General features: G+C 39.9%; 3 protein-coding genes across 5 annotated transcripts in view; 1 reads left to right on the top strand and 2 right to left on the bottom strand.

The window, feature by feature from the left end:
- The window catches only part of LOC149019478 (flowering time control protein FCA-like), a 35,076-nt gene extending 18,966 nt beyond the window's left edge, over nt 1–16,110 (top strand). The window contains exons 6-19 of one of the 3 annotated variants that reach the window (XM_089153475.1): nt 686–753; nt 2,391–2,457; nt 2,875–2,954; nt 3,046–3,110; nt 4,301–4,363; nt 4,468–4,633; nt 7,703–7,792; nt 7,877–8,455; nt 9,864–10,067; nt 10,174–10,335; nt 10,450–10,488; nt 13,914–13,979; nt 14,145–14,190; nt 14,753–16,110. In XM_089153475.1, the coding sequence (XP_089009601.1) occupies nt 686–753; nt 2,391–2,457; nt 2,875–2,954; nt 3,046–3,110; nt 4,301–4,363; nt 4,468–4,633; nt 7,703–7,792; nt 7,877–8,455; nt 9,864–10,067; nt 10,174–10,335; nt 10,450–10,488; nt 13,914–13,979; nt 14,145–14,190; nt 14,753–14,760 (1,703 nt within the window). In that variant the 3' untranslated portion in view covers nt 14,761–16,110. The remainder of the gene's footprint in view (nt 1–685; nt 754–2,390; nt 2,458–2,874; nt 2,955–3,045; nt 3,111–4,300; nt 4,364–4,467; nt 4,634–7,702; nt 7,793–7,876; nt 8,456–9,863; nt 10,068–10,173; nt 10,336–10,449; nt 10,489–13,913; nt 13,980–14,144; nt 14,191–14,752) is intronic. The other 2 variants (XM_089153473.1, XM_089153474.1) reach the window with 2 other exon arrangements.
- On the bottom strand, nt 15,287–16,860 carry LOC149019477 (peroxidase superfamily protein). The gene is made up of 4 exons (XM_089153477.1): nt 16,609–16,860; nt 16,321–16,530; nt 15,818–15,983; nt 15,287–15,717 (listed from the first exon to the last, which is right to left on the bottom strand). Exons 1-4 carry the CDS (start codon nt 16,843–16,845, stop codon nt 15,287–15,289), a joined length of 1,044 nt encoding a protein of 347 aa, XP_089009603.1. The 5' UTR covers nt 16,846–16,860.
- Nucleotides 16,861–21,173: 4,313 nt separating this feature from the next.
- On the bottom strand, nt 21,174–22,957 carry LOC149019476 (WRKY transcription factor 68-like). The gene is made up of 3 exons (XM_089151043.1): nt 22,389–22,957; nt 22,077–22,223; nt 21,174–21,744 (listed from the first exon to the last, which is right to left on the bottom strand). The coding sequence occupies exons 1-3, from the start codon at nt 22,820–22,822 to the stop codon at nt 21,339–21,341; spliced, it is 987 nt and encodes a 328-aa protein (XP_089007169.1). The 5' UTR covers nt 22,823–22,957; the 3' UTR covers nt 21,174–21,338.
- Nucleotides 22,958–23,508: the final 551 nt, after the last annotated feature.

The raw sequence follows: 23,508 nt of genomic DNA, 5'->3' as shown, positions 1-23,508 counted from the left end.
TTCAGCTGCATAGCTAATATTGAAGGCTGTTCTTCCTTACCTGCTAAAGCCATAATAGAATCTCGCCTTCATACCTTATCACACCACTATAAGAAGCTGCTGGGTTGATTAAAGCCCCATCATGATGCGATGCAGTGCCAACCATATGTTGAGGCTTGAACCAGGAAGAAGCTCTAGGCAGCTTAGACTTCCACTCAGCCTGCATATTCCACTTCTCAGTAACACATGTTAGTTAGTTCTTTCACAAGCAAGGGGATTGGCAGCTAGATTATGCTGAACATCATCTACTATTGCTGCAACAATTTGGTCTGCGGTCCTTGGCTTGTTCCGGAAGATTTCAGACCAAATGTGTTGAATGGTCGAGCAGAAGCCAGAGTTTCTGTGCATCGACTGAGGCCACTGGGTATGAAGGTGTTCAACATCCAAATGGTTACCTCTTGTAGCCACATCCTCTTTCTTCTCTCCTTGGTTAGCTTTACATAAATGGTTCCTTGATTTTTTGAGTGTATGAATTCAGGTTTATATTTCTAATTAGTAATCTCAGCTGTTCTCTTTCAAAGCTGCATTGAAAATGAAGTTCTAATTTGAGCTGATCTTCCCTCCCATTCCGTCTCACTGTTTTTCCTTTATTTATTAGTATATATATATATTTTTTTCTTTTCTGAAGTTGTTTCCGCCATTGTAGGTGCAGCTGAGTACAAGTTATTTGTTGGTTCCCTGAACAGACAAGCAACAGAAAAGGAAATCAAGGATGTATGTTTCACATATTTAATCATTCATGTCTTTGGAACCTTTCATAAATACATTTTTGTGTTGGTACCATTTCAGAGACAGTTTTACTGTTTGATCTCTTTCTTTCCTGGTTATTTTTTCTTATTCTCATTTTTTTGGCAAAAATTTCAAGGACACCCCAAAATAAATTGCAAAAATCACGGATCTGCCAAAAATATATTATATTGGCAAAGACACCTCAAAATGTCTCTTAAAATGGCACAATGGTACACTCCATTAGTAGATTTTGTTGAGTCATGGTTAGATAATTCATAATTCCTAAATTGCCCTTATGTCTTGTGTTATTACCCTTGACCACTTGCCTCTTAACTTTTTATTATTATTTATTTTACCATATTGCCCTTAATGGAATGAAATCATAATTTGATAAATCCCAATTAGTAGCTACCGGTCATCCATTTCTTCATATATGTGTGCCACGTGTGCAAAATGAGAGCCAAAGGCTAAAATTAAATCAATATAAAATAAATTTCTTTACTAACAAATACTGTTCTTTCTCCTCCTGGCTTTTTCTTCTTCTTCTCTTCTTTGCAAATCAGGCGAATCCTGTCGAAATGGGTGTGTTGACCAGATGGCAGGCTTGGTTTAATTTATTCCCTCCATCTCATTGCAACAGAAAATAATTCCCTTTACTTCAATTTCCACAGAGAGAGTTCGATCGATTTCCCATTGACGGATGGATGGAATGAGTGAACAGTCAACAAGATTATATGTATGTATGTGTGTATGTGTGTGTATTTATAAAATTATGTATCAAAGAAAGCAATAGTAAACACAGAAAGAATTGGCCAAAAAAGGAGCTTTTCCAACAGATTGGGGGAGGTGAGAAGAGAGAGCAGAGAAGTGAAAATGCCGGAGGGAGAAGAGACAATGGAATTAGAGGTTAGAAACTTATTTTATATTGATTTAATTTCCGTTAGACGTCATTTTGGACATGTGCCATCCATCTGTAAAGAAATGGATGGAAATAGATGGTGTCAGCATTGGACTAAAATAAAAAACCTAGATTTTTGATGGGGAAGAAAAAAAGATAAAGAGTATGTTGGTCTTTCTAAGTTATAGTATATAGAATAGAATAAATCATAATTTAGTGCAACAATACTACTAAGGATATATTTGTCTTTAACTCGAATTTAATTTTCCATTTTAATGGAAAAGGGGGCGGTTGCCAATTAAACAGACATTTTGGGGTGTCTTTGCAAATATGATATATTTTTGGAGTGTCTGTGATTGTTGCTATTTATTTTGGGGACGGTTGCCAATTTAAAAGACATTTTGGGTGTTTCTGCCAATATGATGGGTGTCTGTGATTTTTGCTATTAATTTTGTGGTGTACCTGAAAATTTTCCCCTTTTTTTAATAAATTCTGAAGTTTGTGCACTTTCTACCTTACAAAATGATCGTATTTCTTTTTTTGAAGATAAGCTTGTTGTCCCAGTTTTTGGTTATATTTCTTTATTTACAAGGTTCTGAACAAGTATTTTGCTTCCCTTTCTGCTTTTATTTAATAAACAGAGGCTGTTGGTTCCTCATATTACAATTCTGTAATGTGTTGACTTAAGAGGATCTCACTGTTAGTACTGGTGTTTCCTTGTTAGATCTTTTCGCCTTATGGTCGTGTGGAAGACGTCTACATTATGCATGATGAAAAGAGACAAAGTCGTGGTGTGTTCTCTTGACATTTTAGAGTTTGATTCTGTGTGTGTGTGTGTGTGCATAAGTACTTAGATTGAGTTCTCAATTTGATCTGCAATGTAAATTATAGTATATGTATTAGATCAGAAGTGAGCTGATTGGATGTCCTAACTGATTATGCTCCACGGGAATTGAGAAGAATACCTAAACCAGTACCTGCAAAAATAAAAACGTGAAGTGGTTACTGTCATTCAGTTTCTTGCCTTTGACATACAGCATCAATTGTGTGGGTCTATCTAACTTTTGTCCTGATGCCATGATGGACATTGCCAATGAGACAAGGAGTCCTCCGTCTAACATTGTGTTGTCAATTTACCTTTAGAGGTTTGTGTGTGATCGATTGAAATGTGTATTTTCTTGGTCTGACGTGGTCAACTTAACATGAAGGGTGTGGATTCGTGAAATTTTCTCATAGAGATATGGCGGCAGCAGCTATCAATGGTCTCAATGGAATCTATGTGATGCGAGTAAGCTTCACCAATCCTTCAGTGTATAGTATTGCTATTCTACATATTTGAAATATATCTTATTTGGTCATTTGGATTTTCTGGTATTTAGGGGTGTGATCAGCCATTAACTGTTCGTTTTGCTGACCCAAAGAGGCCTAGGGCTGGAGAATCAAGGTCAGTTCAAATGCTTAACACCCCCCCTCCCTTTTGTGTTTTGCATAATTAAAACTTATTCTCTGTTGTAAGCAGATTCTAAGATCAACATGAAGATCGCATGTTGCTTAGGAGTTTTTTTTTAAACGTTATTGTGATCTAATTAGATAAAAAAGGTGGAATGAGGATAGTAAGTGAATGTATAATGCTCAAATTGGTCCATAAGAAAATGAAGAACCCCGCAAAAGAGAAGAGAAACTAAAAAAAAATCCAATGTGGCCTGTATAATACATTGCCTCACCTTACCCCCTACCATAGCATGCTCAGCGGATTGGAGTTGCTGCACCTTGTCTTCCAGTGGGATGAGATGCTCCTACAGGAACAAAGAGGTGCAGCTTGTCAATCCTGACTGATGTGTATTGTAGCCTAGAAGATATATGGCTTGTAGCAGTGACTGAGTTCCTAAATGTGTACTTGAATGTGTCAAGCCCAAAGCCGAATATACTGGGAGACATAATGTTTGAACTCCCTTGTGGTCTCTGAATGTTCCAACCTACTGGTTGGAATCGAGTCATCTATCAATCTTTAACCAAAGTTGAAGCTGAGTTGGATTGTTGGTGTTCCAAGGTTGGACTGTTTGGCATTGGGATATCTAATTGGATCTTGAATGTCTGCCTATTAGAAGTATATAGCTTTCTTTTGTCTAAGGGAAAAAGAGGGGGAGAGTCGTAAGCATGTCAACATTGTCTTTGATAACTACTACTCAATCTCACAATGGGCTTTTCTTTTCTTTGGAAACAATGTGTAAAATGTACTAGTTTCTTTTAAACTTTCGGAGAAGAATGAGCAGAACTGATTGGATGATATTTGTTCTTTACTTCTTTTTTCTGTTTTTGGGTGGGTGAATCTTCAAATGCTTGATCCTTACTATAGCTGCCAGTGAACTTTTTACTGTATATTTTCACACTTCTTTGTCAATCTATTTTGAGATCTTTTCCTTTTTTATTTATTTATTTATTTTTATATACTGAGAGAATGTTTCTTCTAAACCAGCATAGTTGCATCTGTTTCTCATGCTGCCTGCTCTGCTGATTATTCTCCTACTTCAGTCTCCTGACTCTCCTTTGTAGATGTTAATTCTTGTCTGCGGTATGAAACTGTGGAGCTACCTTATTAGATCTGTTGTTGATCATTTGTTTTTGCTTTCTCAGGGGTGGTCCTACATTTGGAGGTCCTGGTTTTGGTCCCCTGTCTCAGGGTCCATTTGGCTTTAGGTATGTACTTCTCTTTATTGTGAAGTTTGAGTTTCATTTCATTCCATGTTATACATTTCAGGATTCCTTGGATACTTCTATGTTGTCCTCACACTCTGCTGCAGGCCGGGTGGACCCAATACTGGTGAGCTAATTGGTGGGCGTATCCCTCCTGATGCTTGGCATCCAATGAGTCCACAGAACATGGGACCATCATCTCAAACGAGTTCTCATGGTTTTGGGAGTCCTCCAGTTGCTAGGGGTGGTGTTATGCCAATGCCTCCAACCACTGTAAGATATTAGTTTCTCTTTCTACTTGATTTTTTTCAGTTGTGCACCTTTGATGGATAGCCCTCCTTGATACTAAAGTCTTAGAACAAAATCTTAACGGCAAATTTTCTGAAATACTTGTGTGTTTAATTTGGTTTCGAGGCTGGTTTCGACTGGCCTCAAAATCAAGATGATGTCAAACTTTCTTCCATCTCAGATTCTCAGTCAAAACCTGGGAATTTTCCTAGGATAACTCGATGGATAGTTTTGGCTCTATTTTCATGGTTTTTTTATTTGGGTTTTTGCATACATCCTATCAAAGGCATAAAGAGCACAATAGCACATCCATTTTGCTTAGACAAAAATAAATAAATAAAAATTAAAAATTAAAAAAAAAATTTAATTTTTTTTAAAAAAAGAAGAGTTATCATTCAAGTGGTAGTATACTTGAGAGGTTTCGACGAATACAAGTACTTGTAAAATTGAACACATTACATAAGTGCTTTAAAATGTTTCATACAAATACAATAGCCACGAAGTGAATTACCAAAAAGAAACTTTTGCTAACATCTTCGCTCAATTCTAAGTTGAGTTTCTTGGTGGATCCATTCCACGAGATAGGATTGGTAAGATCTGATCCACTGCTCTGAGTACTAAATATTCCCATGTCATGGTCTTAGAATATTTATCCAGGTAGTCCAATACTTGAATCTATAGGTGTCATTGTCCGCATATGCTAGATATCCCAACCTAGGGAATGTATCACTAGGGAACGGATCGTAAGAAGATGATGGCTGAACTTTCCCAACTGGGTGTGATGGATATCCAAAGATTGAGTCCGAAAATGATGCACCTGATCTCGATCCATCCCCATATCCATATGCAAGCATGCTACTAGTATCATCAGATGACCCCTCATATCCAGCAACTCTACCATATGCTCCATGAGGATTATAACCATGGAGCAAGCAGAAAATAAGGTGAAGGAAGACAAAGGAGTGATGATTTTTCAGCGAAAAGAGGTTGGAAGAAGCAAAAATGGCAAAAAAATGGGGAAGTTCCCAAAATTTTGACTGGTGACACCTACGAGTTATGCAAAATTTCATTAACAACTTGACTGAGATTTGGGACTTTCAAGCAGGGTTTCACAAAACTCTAAACCCTAGTTTTGACCCATCCTGTTCGAAACCAGGGAAAAAAAATTTGCCCCTGGTTTCGTCTCGGCTGGGCAAAAAAACTGAATTGAAATTTCAACCGATATTTGGATGATGGTTATAATTATGAAATATGGGGGAAAGGGAGTGAGGTTGCATAAATGGTAGCCTCCATTGAATTGATGCATGGCTGCACTTAATTGAGTCAGTTCTGCCATGAGGTGGGGCTCACTTTTCAAGCTTAAACTAATTAAACCTAAGAGTAGAAATTTTGGGGCTACAAAGAGGGTAGGCACTGAAATGGAGTGCATGGATGTATAGGGGAGGAGTTGACATTAAAATGAGAGGTGAATTGATGCCAAACTATGAAATGTTAGTGAGGTAGGTCATTTCATAGATACAACAAGTCAACAACAACAAGCCTTGTCCTAACTAAATGGGGTTGACTACATTGATTCTTGCATTCCAATTAGCTTTGTTTGAACCATACTAGATACAAGGCCTAAGCTATGCATATTAGGGCTGCAACAGGGCCAGGCTTTTGCTATCCTAAGCCCAGCCCTATATATTATAATCTAAGCCCATTCCCACCCTGACCCTAATTCAGGGCCAAGGATTATTGTCCTTGACCTTAAGCCCTACAGGGCCAAGCCAAGCCCATTCTCGCCCTGAGTGGCCTTGCCTCTGGCCTTGATTGGCCCTGATTGCCCTGTCTCTGGCCCTATACCTGGCCCTTTCCCTAGCCTTGATTGGCCCTGTTTGTCCCTAGCCCTGGCCCTGATTGACCCTATACTTAGCCCTAGCCCGGATTGACCCTATCCTTGTCCCTATTCTGAATTCATTGAGATCAAGCATTAGGGACAAAATTAGGGCCAGGATTACGGCTAGGGTTAGGGCAAAAAATCAGGGATGGGTCGGGATAGGCCTGACGGGCCAAAGAGTAATCTTAGGCCCGCCCTTGGCCCTAGTCAGGGCCAGAATATTTTGGCCCTAACCCACCCTCAGGGCTAAAATATTGAGCCCAAGCCCTATTCGGGCTCAGGGCGGGTCATGGTCGTCAGGGCCCCGAAAACTTGCACCCCTAATGCATATCCTTTCTCACCACTTCTCTTAAGGTTGTCTTTGGTTTGGCCCTAGATCTTCTAATTCCTTCAATCTGGATTAAACCACTTCTTGTAAGGTTATCTTAGGTTTGGCCCTAGATCTTCTAATTCTTTCAATTTGGATTAAATCACTTCTAGGTCATCCATAGATTCTAGTGATAAACACTTACCAAATCCTCGTTCAGTGTGGTTGAATAGGTTGCACAATCCAGATCATAAGTAGACACTTCTCCAGTTTCATTCACAAAGGTAAAGGAGGAAAACAAGTGCCCCCCACCCGTCCACCTCCTGCCCACTGAGAAAAGAAAAAAAGGAGCCGATTGGTTTAAGTATACTTTTTGTTTTTGGGTAGAAAATTCGAGTAGTCAAGACCTACTGGCAAAATGGAAGAGTGAGTGTCTGTATACGCACACACACACAACTGGGAATAATCTAGCATGTGGTGGGTTTTTTGTTAAGTTTGCTTTGCGCAGGTGGTTAGTCACTTGCATAGTTTTGAGAAGAGAGAAGAAAGAAAAAAGTAATGGGCCTCAAACTTGGTGCTTGCCACTACGGTGGGTGAACTTCCAATCGAATAGTCTAGTTGGAGAGATAAATCCTTCATTTGACCCAATAGGTGGCTTGAAAATAAAAGCTTTGCCTTTTTTTTTGGGGAAGGGGTGTGTAAACAAAAGCTTTGCTTTCGTGGCACTATTTGAATGAAAAATGTTCCAATATTATTGATATCAGTTGGTACCTTCTAGAGTGTTTTCTTTTTCTTCTTTCCTTCCTTTTTATCTGGATCAATGTGATATTTATTTTGTTTGTCTTCTGATTCTCCATGAAAATACTAGGTTGGTGGTTCTATGGGAAACTTTGGTGGTCCTGCAAATGGTTCTCTTCCAGGTCTTTCAGTTCTACCATCTTCAACTTCTTCCCAACAGGTAAATACGATGATTTTTTGTTTTTCCTCTGTCTTAAATGGATCCTTTGAAATATTTTATAACTTGAGCCTTGGTACCTTTCAGAGTTTTAACCCATCAATGTCACAAGTTCAATCTGTTGGTCAGCAAATATCTCCATTGCAGAAGCCACTGCAGTCGCCTCATCATTTGGCCCCTTCACTCCAGCTACACCCTCAACAAACACCTCCACCATACTCGCGTTCACAGACTTCCTTGGCATCAACACAGCCATTTGGTCAACCGCAGGCTGTTCATTCATCTGGTCAGACCTTTACTCAAGCTCTGCCATCACAACAGTTGTTTGGTCTGAGCGGGCAACTACCCATTTCCCAGCCTCAGGTTCAACTAGGTACCTCCTCTGCTACAGCGCAACAAATGCCTTTGAATGTGCATCCACAGTCTGGGTCGGCTGGAGCAAGCCAACAATTGTCTGCTCCCAATGTGCAGCAACAAATGGTTCAACCTCAACATCAGGCATCAACTCAAGTGGCGCGGATGTTGTCTCAACAATCTCAAGTGATACAGACGAGTTTTCAATCATCACAGCAGGCATTCTCTCAGCTGCAACAGCAGTTGCATACAGTCCAACCTTCAAGTCTTAATTCAACCCAGCAGCAAGCTTCTCAGCCTACTAAACAACAGGTGAGGCTAGAAGATCTACGAATCTATGTTCACAGTTATGCTTCTGGATAGAGATCAATCATCTTTTTGTTGCCATTACCGCTTAAAAATAGTCTGAGATAGTAAACCTCTGGTACTGTGTAACATACCAATTTGTTTATCATACTTCACTAGCCATAACCGTAAGACACCTAATTCATGTGACTGGTCAGTTTTGGCATAGGGGAAGCTCCCTGTCTTGATGAGCTGATATCCAGAGGGAATATTCACAGGAAAAAGCAGTTGCTTTTCCAGTAATCTGGATGAATTTTCTGTCCAATATGCGTCAAATTGGTCTAGCATAAATTCAGCCACTGTACTGGTTGACCAATTGGTTGAGTGGCCCTGGTGCTGTCGAGCACCCCAGCTACCTGTGATTACACATTGGATCCATGATACCTCTGTCAACCCAAGTGGTCCCTTGCCTACCACTAGATCCCATGCCACCTCTTCGTTACACTGCTGGAGCCCACCTGAGTTGTTAACATTGAGCCACCCCATCCGTTTGTCAATTGGAATATTCCTAATGTTGACTGCACAAAAAGCCATATTGAGAACTACAAGGTATGGATTGAAAAGTGAAGACCCGGAGTCACCCACAAGACCTGGTCTTCAGTGATGCCTCGCTGTCAAATGTGGGATGCAATTATTGTGTGGTGGTAGGTCATTGTATTGGTTTAATGCCTGACAAGAGATTTATATTTTTTTCATTCCAGAGAATCTAGTTAAAAGACCCTGTTGTCAAGGCGACACCATGTCGCCTTGCTTGGTGTTGCGTTGGTTTTCGTTGCCATCTATCAGTTAGCCTCTCATTATCGCCTTGACAACTATGGTTAAATTTTTTTTCCATCTGAACATTTGTGTTTAAGGTCCACATTTTGCCCTTAGTTGCTTTTGAGTTTTTCTCCTGGTGAAGTTGTTTTCAGAGTGGATCAGGTGAGGTGTTGCAAAAATGTAATCATGAGTGGTGAGATGTAAAATTTTACTCAAAACTGCATGGTTTTGCACACTACAGATGCATGAATTTCATGAGTTATTCTTGTGCAGTGGGAAGAGATGCAACATTTTAAAGATCATGACATTTGCCTCACCCAAAAAAGGGACAACACCCGAGTTCCAACTAGCATTCTTGTAGTTTGGACCATAGTTGGCCTGCGGAACTATAAAGTTTGTTTGTGCTTATTTGAACAAAACCAATAATTGTTTTTGCCATTGTTTGTGCTTATCTCACCACAGGTTGTGCTATGAGTTGTTTTGGTAGCAGTGGCCTGCTTATGAGGCCTGCACTGGTTTCTACTTATTTATGGTCTCCTCATCTTGATATGTTATTTGTGCATTTTCTTCTACTTGATTTTGGAAGTTCATAATATATGCAAAATCTTTCATGCAGCCTTCATGGACTGCAATCATGCCACAGACAGCTGCCAGTACTCAGGCAACTTCATCAGTTGCAAGTGCACCATTAACTACATCTACACCTCCTCTGGTTCCTGCAAGTGGGCAAACAGCTGCTCCGTTGACTTGTAACTGGACAGAGCATACCTCACCTGAAGGATACAAGTATTATTACAACAGTATAACGGGTGAAAGCAGGGTGAGAGGCGTGTTTATATTATGCATCTTTTAGTCTATCATGCATCTTAGCCTTTTTAGGAGCACAACTATTTTTTATGACGATTTCTTTGACAATGTATCTGTAGTGGGAGAAGCCAGAAGAGTTCATCTTGTTTGAACAACAGAAAAAACAGCAGCATACGCCTACTGTTCAACAGCTTCATCCTCAACCACAAAGTGACTCACATGTGCAGGTTCTTTCTGCAAAACCAGTTATGCAAACACCACAAGTACAACACCAGACACAGGTCTGCAATCAGCAGCAGTTACTGGAACCTTCTGTCTTCTTTACTTTGTGGCTTCTTTTTATTACTATATAATTGTTGTCGTTTTGTTTGCTAATACACTACTCTGGTTTCTAGTATCAGGCAATGGGTATGGCTGGCCAACCAAATGTTCAGGTAACCTTACCTCTTAATCTAATTAGACTGCATCTTGTACGGTCCCCCCCCCCCCCCCAACAAAAAAAAAAACAAAAAATTTGTCTTAGATAGTGAATGATAATGAGAATGTTTCAGCAGCAGTGCGATTTTCAGTTTTCTAATGTTGGGGTGTTTTCTTTAATCTAAAAGCTCATGAAACATTGTTAAAAACTAAAAGTATGGTTTTGTTTCAATATCTTTTAAAAAAAAATTCAATCAGAGCAATTTTGGTAGCGTTCTTGCACGCCAAATAAAGTCTGGAAAAAAGAAAAACTTCTTAGAAAACAAGACCATGTTTTAAGCAAATATTTGATCTGTTGGAAAGATGGTTTTGTGCTCTACCCAATATAAAAAATGTCAAGTAAAATAAAATTATATGACCAATCAAAATTCTTAGGAAACATTAACATTTCTCAAAGTTAGGAGCAGTTTAATTACTTATAGAGAAGATCATATTCTTTAGAATAGTATAAACCCAAATTTGACACTAGATTTTAGTGACAATCTCTAATTCAAGAATAACATATACTGCCTGTTTTAATTGTTTCAAACTTCCAAATGGCTTGCTGTTCAGTTTTGCTGTCTTCTGGCTGAATGTCGATTTTTGTTGACTTGATGGGGTTTATTGATTTTTGATGACTTGGTGTAGCATAATGTTATTTTTTGATGACTGGATGTGGCTTAATGATGTTTTGATGATAAAAGGTATTTAATGTAAGTTATAACATATTCAGTAAGATCAGGAAAGAGGGGAAACAAAGAAATTAAACTTGGGCCCCTCCATTGGCTTGGATTTTTTTGTTAGGTAAACAACTATCGTAATAAGAAAAAGGTATAGGAAAAGCAACCACAATTACAGGCTATTACTCATTAGTGCTCTTTTGGGACTGCACCTTGCTCTATCTTCTGACTTCAGTTTGATTCAAATCACTTTCTGAACTAGAGTTTCTAGTCTGCCTCCTGAACATGGCCATACCACCTCAAGCGACTCTCTCATAACTTATTTTGAATCGTAGCTACTTCCAAACAGTCTAATGTGTTCATTCTTGGTCTTGCCACTCATCCATCTCAAGACCCTCATATCCACTACACTTATGTGGCGGATCCATTAAAGCAAATTGTTCTCTCAAATATTAGTTTCTTTCCTCAAATGTGTTTCAGTAACCCTCACCTGTAATCATGTGGTATGACTCATTAGTTTTATGCTGCTGTAGCTGTTGCATCTTTAAATATCACCTTTTTTTTGTTAAATCGGGACTACTGCCACTTCTCTATTCATAAACATTCTATGAATGCAAATAATCCTGTTAAACAGTATAGTTGACCAAAATAAGCCATGAAATTTTAAGTTCATCAACACTTCTATTGGGCCTCTATTAGGGTTGGGAGCCTTGGCCATCTTTTTTTTTTAGATGAATGAATAATTATATTAAAGACAAAGGCGCAAGTACAACTTCGCAAACAAAGAGAAAGAGCTAAAGAACACTAGCAAACCACATAGAAAGAAAGAAAAAAGGGCCAACCAGGGCCGGAGCAACGGAGGCCAAACAGGGCCAAACAGCTATTTTGGCCATCTTTATTTGTCTTAAAGCTTTTTTTACTTTGTAACCAATTGTACATATATACCTGCAACAAGTGACTTGGTCTGTGGTTTCTATTTGCGGTCCTCTATAACCTGGATTGGTTTAATGGAGGTTTTAGAAATAAACAGTCCATCTCTCATCATGATGTAACTCAACTCTAGGGTTTGGGTTTCTTGAAAAATTCCCTAAAGTTTGTGGTTAGCCTGGAATCTCCCAGCAACTAATCACCCAAAATTCTATGGGTTGATCTAAGGTAAAAGGAATACTTGTGCAAAGAGATATGGGTTGCCAAGGGAAAAATTAAGATTTTATTAAATTACCATGGGAAGCTTTGGATCAATATGATAGGGTAAGAATTATTTCAAACTAATATAGGATGAAAAGAATCAATCCAAAATTAGTATGGGAAAGCTCAATCAACCAAATTGAAATTGGTTGGGAAAATTGGGAAGAAGGGTAAAATGAGGGTTTTGTGGGAGTGGATCTTGGGAGAATCTTCCTTGGATCCTTTCTTTTCTTTTCTTTTCGTTTCTCTCTCTCTCTCTCTCCTCTCTCTCTCTCTCTCTCTCTCTCTCTCTCTCTCTCTCTCTCTCTCTCTTTTCTCCCTGTTTTTGAGAGTCAGAAAAGGGAGGGAGAGGGGGCCAAGAGGGAAAAGTGAGTAGGGTAGCGGGGAGGTGGGAGGGGTCTGGGATTGTCGCAGGGGGTAGGGTAGGGGATCTAAGGGCTAGCAGGGGTGGGGGAAGGGAACTAGGGGGCTGCGATGGACGGGGTGGGGTTTCCTAGGTGAGCAAGAGAGAAGTGGGAAGGGGAGCACTGCGATGGGTTAGGGATGAAGGGGAAGGGGGCTGGAGTGTGTACTTAGTTGAAGGGTTGCTGGCAGTGGAAGAAAACTGCTGGTTCTTGAACAAAGATGCTGCGATTGAAGGTAAGAATACTTGACATTCGCCATGGCCCTCCCAAGAAGGCCACGACCTGTTGTCCTACAAGAGATATTCAATTCCTTTATTCAATGCAGACTATTTTTACAAAGAAAAGAATGACTTATTTATTGCCTTACATCAAGAAAGAGAGAAATCTGACTTTAACTAGGCAACTAGACTCAACTAGGACTTGAGACATTAACACAACTAGGGTTTCCTTCATAAATTAAGACATACTTCACAATTAAAATGGTGAGAAGTGAGAAATATGTAAGAAAAAATTTATGTTTATATCTGTATAGTTTGATTCCTGTGTTTGTGTATTTGCTTTCCATTTTGAACTACTGTTTTTGTGTAATATATGGGAGAAGGCAGGGCAAACTGCCAGTGTAGTGTAATCTAGTACCCATTCTGTCTCTTTTCAGACCCCCCTCAATCCCTCCCTTTTCTGAAGTTTAAAATGTACTTCCCAGTTTTTATAATGCCCCTTCCTGCGCCCTCGTATTGGTCTGCCCTCTAGCATACTGCAAGTGGTTCGTGTGCCCATCCAACTCTCACATTTTTATATTTGTGATGCATTTGTGGAAATGTCTGGCTATATTTTCTTGTTTGGTTTTTTTTTGGGGAAGAGAGAAAGGAGGGGGTGGGGCATTGTTATTGAGCGTTGACATTGATGAATTTTATGGGCTGCTAAATACATTTAGGTGGGTTTGCTCATATTGCAACTTGGCGTAATTTGCATTTTATTCTTGCGAGATACTGTGCCGGTTGTTTGGTGATTGCAACAAGTTACTATTGTGTCCGCTATTTCTTCCAAATATGTAGAGTATCTGGTTAGAAACTTCTGTCAATTCACTTCATCATCCTCTTTGCTTACATTGTTGGGTGAGTGATCTTACAGGAACGTGGTTATACACAGTTGCAGGCAACACCTAGTTCAGTAAATGATCCTGCTCGCTTCCAACAGGTTTTCAATATTTTATGGATTGATATACCAAAAGCTTTTCCTCCCTCCACCCCCCTCTCCCCAAAAAAAAAGAAAAGAAAAAAGAAATAGAAAAAAGAAAAGATTATATACCATCAGCTCTTTCATGTTTATGTTCCTAACTCCAGTTTCCTCTATATCTTGAAGGGTCTTCAGCCAGCTCAGGACTGGACGTGGAAGAACAAGCCTGCAGGTTTGGACGAATCATCCTATTGACAATTAAACTTATATTCATGTGATGGATAGGATTAGGATTGTGGATAAAACCTCAGCTTTGCCAGTTGGGGGCCAAGAAGTTGGAAGGCATGATTTTTGGGGGTGTTGCTGCCCAGATGATAGTTTGGATTGCTTAATGAGAGCCGGCACTTGCACTATAATTATCAGATGTTCTTTAACCAGGATGACGTTGGAAGATTTGCCGACCTTTTGCTTTGCAATGGTTGGTACTGGATCAGAAGTTGATCTAGCTGCCACCGACCTTTATAAGAAGGTTATATGGGCAGTTTCTGTTTAATGTTTTGGTTGGGACTTCGAAAGTGAACCACTGCAATGGTGTTTGTATCCCAACTGTTATGTAAAATTATGTGGGGGGAGGGGTAGCATGATGCATGGAGTGCCTGTAGTGGTTTAATGAACACAACCAAAAGACAAAGGGATGGCAAGTAGTTTCTGTCACTTCTGTTTTAGAGATGCTTATATATTTTCCTAGACTTGTGCTGACCGTGGCAAAACCTTTTTTTTTTTTAATTCTCTAGGGACTTGAATGATGGAGGTTGAGAGCCATGCTGGTCATCCAGAACCTGCTCAATACACTGATGGAGCTGCCTTGCAGCATCAGCTCACCCTAATTTGTAAGATGGAAGAGAATGTGGGCGACGGGACACCAAACTTTTCTCGAGTTTTTGCTACGGAAATCATTCATCTTTTGGTATACTCGAGTCATTGAAGTTTTAGGATCTCACCTTATTCCTACTGTAGCCCCAGAAGGAAAGGGATAGAAAGAATGAGCAACATAGTTGTGCGCTCTCCATCTTTGTGTGTCTGTGTTAATTACCCGATGAGATAATGCAACAAGGCTGAGAGCGACTCTGTAAATTATTCATTTTAGATAATTACTAAACCATATCATATCCATACCATATACAAAGCACAGGATGAGCATGGGAAGAATGTGTTGGTACTAGCTCCTACTGCCCATTGAAATGCAACCAGAGTATCATACTAGGACACTATTCTAGTGATGGGAGACATTATATGTCTTGTGGAAAGGTTGGATTTTGTGGGTGAAGTCAATTAATGGACCTACAGTTCCTTCGGATCTGGCCTTCATTCCCAGTGAGTGGTTTCAAACTGCCCATCTTCAACATGGATGCCTTGAAATCCTCGAAGAATGAGAATGGGTCGTTGGCGTATCGCTCGACGAGCTCTCGTGTAAAAGCACTTGCAGCGTCGGTTCCTGCAACGAGGATGTTGTCTGATGGAAGCAGACCGTCCCCAGAAATGAGGTTTATGTAATACTGGTTGTCGAAGTTGGCTGGAGTCACGAGGTCTAGGGTGGCTAGGGTCGCATTGCCAGATTCTGAGCATAGCTGTTGTAGTGATGAGAGGAAATCAAGGTTGGCGACCGGCCCATCAGACCCGGAGAAGTCACCACCGTTACCCGTTCCTTTGAGGCGTGAGCTGAACGTTGAGCATCTGGCTTTTCCAATGGTGTGTGCACCTGTAATGGTGGTAGACTTTCAGAATCAAAGTAGATCCATTGCTAGTTTCGTGAGTGTATATATGGCTTGAAAGAGCAAGGCATGGAAGAATGAACGCACCAGAGAGGGCGACCATGTTGTCTATGGTGAGACCAACGTCCATGAACTTGGTGGTGAGTGTTGCTACGTCTGAGTTGGGTCCTGGGAGGTTGGTGTTTGCTGCTGCCTTGTCGGCAGTCAAGCTGTCTCTCCTACCTAGCTGTACCTCCCAGTCGGGTCCACCTGACTGGAAGAAAAAACATAAAAAACAGAAAAACAAGAATGTTGAGTATCATACAATGACTGGTTGATTTCGAGTCCGGATCACCTCCCTCACATACTTCACTAGCAAACAATGGGGTGAAACCCACATAGAAACCATTGGGGTCCTACATATATTTCATTTTGACAATATTTGTAAAGATGGGTTTGCACCGTTTTATGTGGTAAAAAAGCTTAAGGAGCACCTACATGGATAAAAGCTAGCTAAGAGAGGAAGAAAGCAGTGGATGGATATGGGCAAAAGCTAGCTAAGAGAGGAAGAAAGCAGTGGATGGGAGGTGGGGTTAGGTGAGGTAAGGTACCAGAACCACGGCGTCCCTTGCGAGGATGGCTAGGATATCAGCACATGACACAGTCTGAGGGCAGACCAACTCGAGCTCGGATTTGATGGAGTCGATCACCTCGAACCCTCTCAGCGAATTTGCATTTGGTGCAGCCGTCTTCTCACCCACAAACGTTTCTGTATCATCTAGGAGCACTGATGCATCACATCCCTGCAGCATTTCTAACCACTACTGTGAGTTTATACAACAAAAGAATTGTAGCTAGTAAATGTGTTTGACACAGAGGGAGAGAAAGAACTCAGTTACGTTAACGAAGCAATCGTGGAAATGCAGACGGAGGAGAGAAGCAGCCATGCGAGGTTCATTAAAAACAGCTCTTGTCACCCAAGAATAGATTATAGCTTCTGCATCAGGGCAGCTACACCGGTACGCGTTCGCCTGCAGAGGCCCATCACCACTAGTAATCTCACCTCCACCTTGGCATGCTTTGATTGACATGGGCATCTTAATCAGCGCCATCATAGTCACAACCACCTTCACCATCCCTACGAGAAGGTGGATATCCATCTCCCACTCTCTCTCTCTAAGGCTTAATTAATTACTACTCCAAAGCTAATGCTCACTCTAACTGTAGAACAGTAGGATCTGCAGGGTTGTTGAGTCGAGCATTTCTCATATATAGAGAATGAGAGAGTGGTGTAACATGGTGACAAGGAAGGAAGCTAGGTAGGATTGTGGGGAGGGCTTCTCTTCTCTTTTCTGGGTCAAGCCGAGTTGGTGAGTATGGAAGACTGTATCAATATGATGTTGTCATATATAACTGATAATAGAAAAGGGTTTGGTATACGGTTAATAAAGAAGACAGGAGTCAGGGGTTCCCAAGTTTAATTGAAGTGGTCACCAGACTCACCACTTCATTATCATGGCTTTCTATGGGAAATGTGTAACTGTTTTGTGCTTATTGTCTGTGGATGACACTTCCTATCCGTATTCCAGCCCCAACCCATGTACCCCAGCTCACCTTCATACCTGGTCTTAGAAGGAAGAGAGAGAGAGAGAGAGAGTCAAAACTCATGTTTCCTTCGTGAATCAGTATCCACCTCATACGTTAGTTTGCTTCCCTCAACCCCCAAAACCTCTTTCCTTAAAAGATTTTCTATAATATCTAAATTAGTTTTATAGACTTTAACTATTGTTGGCTCATGCTTTACATTGTGTTGCCGATGGACATGGGGTCCCGTTTCCCAGTGAGTGGGCAGGGGTTTTGGGATGCTGCCTCGCAGGGGTGTGGGGGCAGCACCCCCAGAGCCTGTAGAGGTTCACGTTTCTTTGAGCCTCAGAGTTTCTGTATAGTTTGGGCTTGGGCCTATGAATAATTGTGGCTTAGGGTTTCTAAGTGCATATATATATATTCTCGAACATCTGATGTAATTGTTTTGAGAAGAATATAGTGAAAAACCTAATGCGGATGTAACTTCGCATTGAGGTGAACCAGAGTAAAATCCGTATTTCTTTCTTGCTTGTTTTCTATTCGATTGTGTGTGATTGGTTGCTCTAATTATGAGGATTCTTCACTTTATCTGTTCAATTCATAGACTTTCATGCAATGCTTCAATTAAGATGGTTTAGAAAGTTGAAGAGATAAAACTACGTATGAGACAAGTAATTGATATCCCCTGGATAGTTTTTGGATTTGCAATCTTGGATTTGGTTACTTTGAACGAATAAAGAAGAGCATAAACCCCATGAGACAACGATAGTCTTGTTCCTTGGGTTATCACAAATTGGGGGTGGGGGAAATACTGCAATTTGACTTAAACATCAAACTAGATGGCTCTTCAAATCAAATGGAGGGATCTTGATTTGGAAGTTCATCTCATAAGGTTTTGTGACGTACCATCAAATATGAAAGATCAATGCGCTAAAGACTGATTTATCAACCAAATCACAAATGGAGGAGCCAATGAAGTATCTCAAAACCCAATCCCTGGAGAACCCAAAGGAACATCTAGAGCAGCGCCAAATGGTGACAATTGGGAGAAAGGGCAAGAGAAGAAGAAGTGGTTGACATCCTCGTGGCCATTCCAATGGAGGTTGCAATTGGAGTTGACATAAAGACGCTGGTGGAGGAATGATTGGTTAGAGAGGCAAAGGCTAAACACTTGGAAGAAGGCATGACGAGGGATATGGTCTTTGAACTAAACCAAGGGGTGCCAAGCAACACATGGTCACGGCTGTGGGGGAGAATAAGAGGGGGAAGATTGGACCAAACTTGAATGAGACTCCAGAGAGGGAGATGGGGAGACCAAGTGTTATCATGATTCTGGAGGGATAAACCTGGTGAGAGGACCCAAGAGATTACAGAGGATGCCCATCAAGGCAGAAGAGAGTGGACTGACATTGTTTCATATTTATGTTTGCAAAACATACAAGAGAATGAAAAATTATCATCCGATTTTAGGAAACCCTTTTACACTCTAAAATTAAAAGAACATTTAAGAATAACCCAATGAAGGCATCAATTTGTAACTACATTTATAAAGAAGTATCTAGATAATCATCTCTCTAAAAGAACAATCTTGTTAAGTTCTTCATTGGATGAGAATAAAAGTTATAATAATCAGATATGCATTTTCAGAATAGAAGTTGTCTAAAACCCTATTTTTAATTACTTTTACTTCTCCTTATTTTCTTCTAAAAATTATTCAAGGAAATAACTATTTGGAAAATGTAGTCAACCGGAGTTAGTTTTGAATTTAAGTTGACCGGCCACTTATGCATAAGGCTCTATATAGAAAGGCAGGAAACCTAATTAATGAAGCTAACAGGATATGAACAAATCCAGTACTCCAGTATCTTCTTAGTCACGTAAGATGATCCAGATCAATTCGAATCACTTCCCTTGAATTGAGTGGAGAAATTTATGTCAGGCGTAAATAAACAATGAAAGATTCCAAAGAAAAATCTATTAATACTTAAGCCCTTAGGCTTCATGATATATAGAATCTCATCAACTACTACCCCAAAAGTAGGGTTTCATGAACCACAACAGTAAAAGAACCATTTAAAATGCATTTAATAGACCCAACATGCACCAATCTGAGTCAGCTTGGCTTAATGTATTGGAAGATTCTTCACGACTCTAACCAATATGACTAAATAACATGCTGAACATCATTAGTAAATCAAACATCACTGAATTTAGACCCTCATCTTCAATGACATTTAATTATGAATTTTTTTTATTTATTATATATATATTTTTGGGATCTGAGTTCATTTAGGCTAGTTTATGCTTATCTCAATTACACATTTAGGAAGTTTTTATATAATTAATATAGACGGGATTTTGTCCCTAGCCTTGAGGGGAGGAAACTCTGACCTTCTACATAGAATTGATTATTCGGACCAGCATACACAGGATGCGCTTTTCACATTCAAAAGGTAGTGGAGAATTCTACCCAAGAAGAAAAAAAAATAAGGTAGTGGGGAATCAAGTAAAGTGATTAAATATCATGAGAAATGACTTGGACCCATGTATATAGGACGCATGCAAAGGTGATGGGAGTACTCTGGATCCACTCGTCGAGAGGTCTGTGCTCTTCTCACGTCTTAATTTTCACCGCACATAAGGAGTGGACTTACCTCAGAATTTTGACAAGATGAATTAGAGATGAGACCCAGTAGACCTCTTCCCAACCCCATCCTTCCTAATGTGTAATGAAAAAAAGGTGAAGATCGAGATCACTAACTTCTACCTATAAGAAAAATCTGAATTCAGGTGATTGGAGATCAACTATATTGTGGTTAAGCGTCATTGGAGATGATCAGGAAGTAATCATAAATGAGAAATAGCAAGAAAGAAAACTAAAGGAAATTAAAATGTAACATTGAGAAGAAAATATTATTGCATCCTCACTAGCTATTGAAACCATCAATTTCATCAAAAAGCTAAGAGCCCATATCCCCTTCTAGCATGCATTATCTCATCATCCCCTTTAGTTCCATTCCTTCTGAATTGAAAACTTCATGAATCAACATAGCCACCCACATGTTTCTTCCGCCACCTTTAATTCATTCAATTCTTTTGTTTCGTTCGTTCTGTCGTTGGTTCATTCAGGAAAGGATCAAATAACCTCAAAAGGATGGATAGCTAACGTTACACCAGAAAGGAAAGACAAGCCATTAAAAATCTACAGAGTTCAAAAAGTGCCTTTTAGCATTATTATCTTGTCCTTTCCCTTGCATCTCCCTGCATATCTCAAGCTATACACCATTAACTAGTCCTAAGTCTCGAATCATATTGTATAGAACATGCTGGGTTTAAGTATGCATTTGTATTCTGTGAATCCATATAATTAGAGTTTGACTGTAATTGTAATTTGATTGAAATTTCGGGTCAATAACTTGTATTAAGGTAAAACTGTAACTATATAGGACCAGGGTTTTGGGTTTTCCTAAATAATCTCAGTGAAAAAAGAAAAGGAAAGAAGAAGAAGAAGAAGCAAAATCAAACAAAGGAAACACTTTATAAGGTGTGAGAATGATGAGCGTTTCAAGAAATAGTAGCCGATAATTTTGCTGAACCATGCTAATTTTTTTCTTTGCCATTGTGAGTGTATTTTGCTTGTGTTCTGCTTGGTAGTTGTGCATTTATCCACAACAAATGGAATCATCCGATCCATCTTTAGGGTTCCATTTTCCTCACCTTCATTTCCCTGGATCAGGCATATTCAAGTCCTAACCCTAATACTTTCCTCACCATCTCTCGCAAAACTTAGAACCCCAAGACAAAGGAAAGGATGAATGGAGGGAAAATGAAGTCAAGAGAAATAAGAGGTAGAGAAGCTCAAAAATCTCCAATTCTTAAACGATCCAAGAACAAGACAAAAAAATCTAATCAGGAAACTGACGAAACCCAAGTGAGGAATAGTATTAGTGTACATATAGGTTCTGAGGTGAGGGTGGCTCATACCTCACCACATAATCTGGGTAAGTAGTAAGAGAAATCTACATATAGATATACATACTAGACCTTAATTTGGCATATCAGAAGGAAAGATGTCTTGTAGAAGTCCATTATCACTTAGTAAAGAAGCTTGCGAAGTCCAAAAACGTCTCTCCTGCACAAGAGGGTGAGCCGATGGAAAACTGGTACTACTGTTGCTGTTGAAACTAAAAGAAGGTGGAAAGTTGTTGAAGTATGATTGTTGCTGTTGCTGCTGCTGCTGCTGAAGTTGTCTGTGATGGAAGAACGAAGCGTTTGCACCAGCAGAGGTAAAGCTTCTGGAGTCTGGACAGATTCCGACAGAGCTTCGCATGACAGGGCTTGGATGTATGTGTTGGCCTTCATACGTAGTTATAACAGTGGAAGGATCTTCCCATGATCTCTCTACCCTCTTTTTCACCCCACATGATGCACTGGTGCAACGATAGTAGTTCCTGCACCATCATTCATCATTTGTATCAAAATCTTAAACCCAAAACAGGTAAAATGATAAAAAGGAAATCACAAAGAAACAACTATCAAATCGAGCACAATGATTTTATCATTGATGCATGGTTCAGAATGATTGCCCAGATGAGATCTGCTTCAATATCTATCAATCAAAGAATAACTTCTTTTTTTTAAAATTGCTTAATAATCATCTCTAAAAGAATATAGCCAAAGCTGAAACTTCTTATGATTTATTGTTAAATAAGAATTTTCCCAAAGAAATAAATCCAGAGAGTGAATCTGCCAAGTATAAAGCAAAGTGAATTATGAAGAATACCTTGGAAAAGGGCTATTTTTCACAGCTTTTTGTCCGTACTTTCTCCATCTATATCCATCTTCGAGATGATCAACCTCGCTTTTCGTCATGAACGCAAATTTCGGTTCTCTCTGCCGTTTCTGTTTCTTCTTTTTAGGTTCTTCAGACCTAAACCCAGCAGCAAAAACCAGTTCTTATCTTGAGAGAGAAAAGGAAAAAGAAAAGGAAAACCTGAAAACCCATAGATCTTTGCTGTTCTTTCTTTTCTTGAATTCTCAAAGATAGGCAAGAAGCCAAGATTAAATTCATGAGAAACGGAAAGAAATAACTTACGATTCATTGGGCTTATTTTTTTCTTCTTCCTGGTCAACTGATTTAGTCTGTTCATCGTTAGCAGCTGCATCGGTATAGGACGACGAAACCGTAAAGGAGTTAGGAGTGGCAGGCACATCTAACACCTCAGAGGATTCAGTAGGTGGCGGTGCAACTGCCAGTGGTGGCGACAATGGCGTCGGTGGTGGTTGTCGGTGGTGGGGCTGCTGTAGGAAATCGAATGTGGAGGAACTAAGATCTTGGATACCCAGTAAGTCCATGAAAAGCATGGATGCCCCAGATTTCTCATTCTCATTTTCACAGTGCATATCGTAGATGCTCTCTCCTGTGAAGAAGGGGAAATTGGAAAACTGATGATCGGAGGAAGAGAACGAAGAAGCTACTTGATTGGGAATCTGTCTCTCCATCACTTCCTTCTTTGCCATCTTTATCATCAGCTCATCTATATAATTATAGCCTCTTTAGCTAGCTAGCTAAAAAAGCCCACAACAATGGCGGCCAAATTAGCTTTTGTGGTTGCGTAGTTCTTACTCTTTGCTGCGGGCTGTTTCGCTATGTCACTCGCTTGGTCTCTTGTTCCACCTAAGAAAGCTTAGACTTAGGTGGGTCGAGAGAGAGAGAATGTTAGTGTACGTTCAGCTTTTGAGGTGTGAAACTGAAAACTAGCTACCAAAGGATAAAACAAATTTGCTGGCGCACCGGCAATTTTGACCTGTGATTTTCGCTAAATAACAGGTACGGAAGAGCATTATGAGGCCGATGCCATGGCTTTCAAATTGCTTCAGTGCTACATTAACCGAGCTTGCAAATGAACAAAGGGTTGAGATTTTGATATTGATCGCTTATTTCAGAGAAGTTGCTTTGAACTTCTTATGCAAAAATATCAAAATTTCGACTTTGTTTAGATCTCCACTGTACGCGCATTGCTTGACGATTTGTATTTGAATGGACTGTGTGAACCGGGTTTTATCACACGTGAGTTAATTACACCGTAAAGCTGGGAAGTTTCGTTTTTATAAATGCGATTCTACCCAAAGAGATAAAAAGGTCGAGAGATTCTAGGAAAGAAAAATTATTGTTATATCAATAGGGGTTGGTCCAGGTGGTAAGCAGCGTGGTC

The sequence above is a fragment of the Hakea prostrata genome, chromosome 4 (assembly GCF_041222555.1).
Source record: "Hakea prostrata isolate BN-2017 chromosome 4, UWA_Hpros_2, whole genome shotgun sequence".
Lineage (NCBI taxonomy): Eukaryota > Viridiplantae > Streptophyta > Magnoliopsida > Proteales > Proteaceae > Hakea > Hakea prostrata.
The sequence above is the reverse complement of the archived record's forward strand: the minus strand, read 5'-3'. Positions and strand labels throughout refer to the sequence as shown.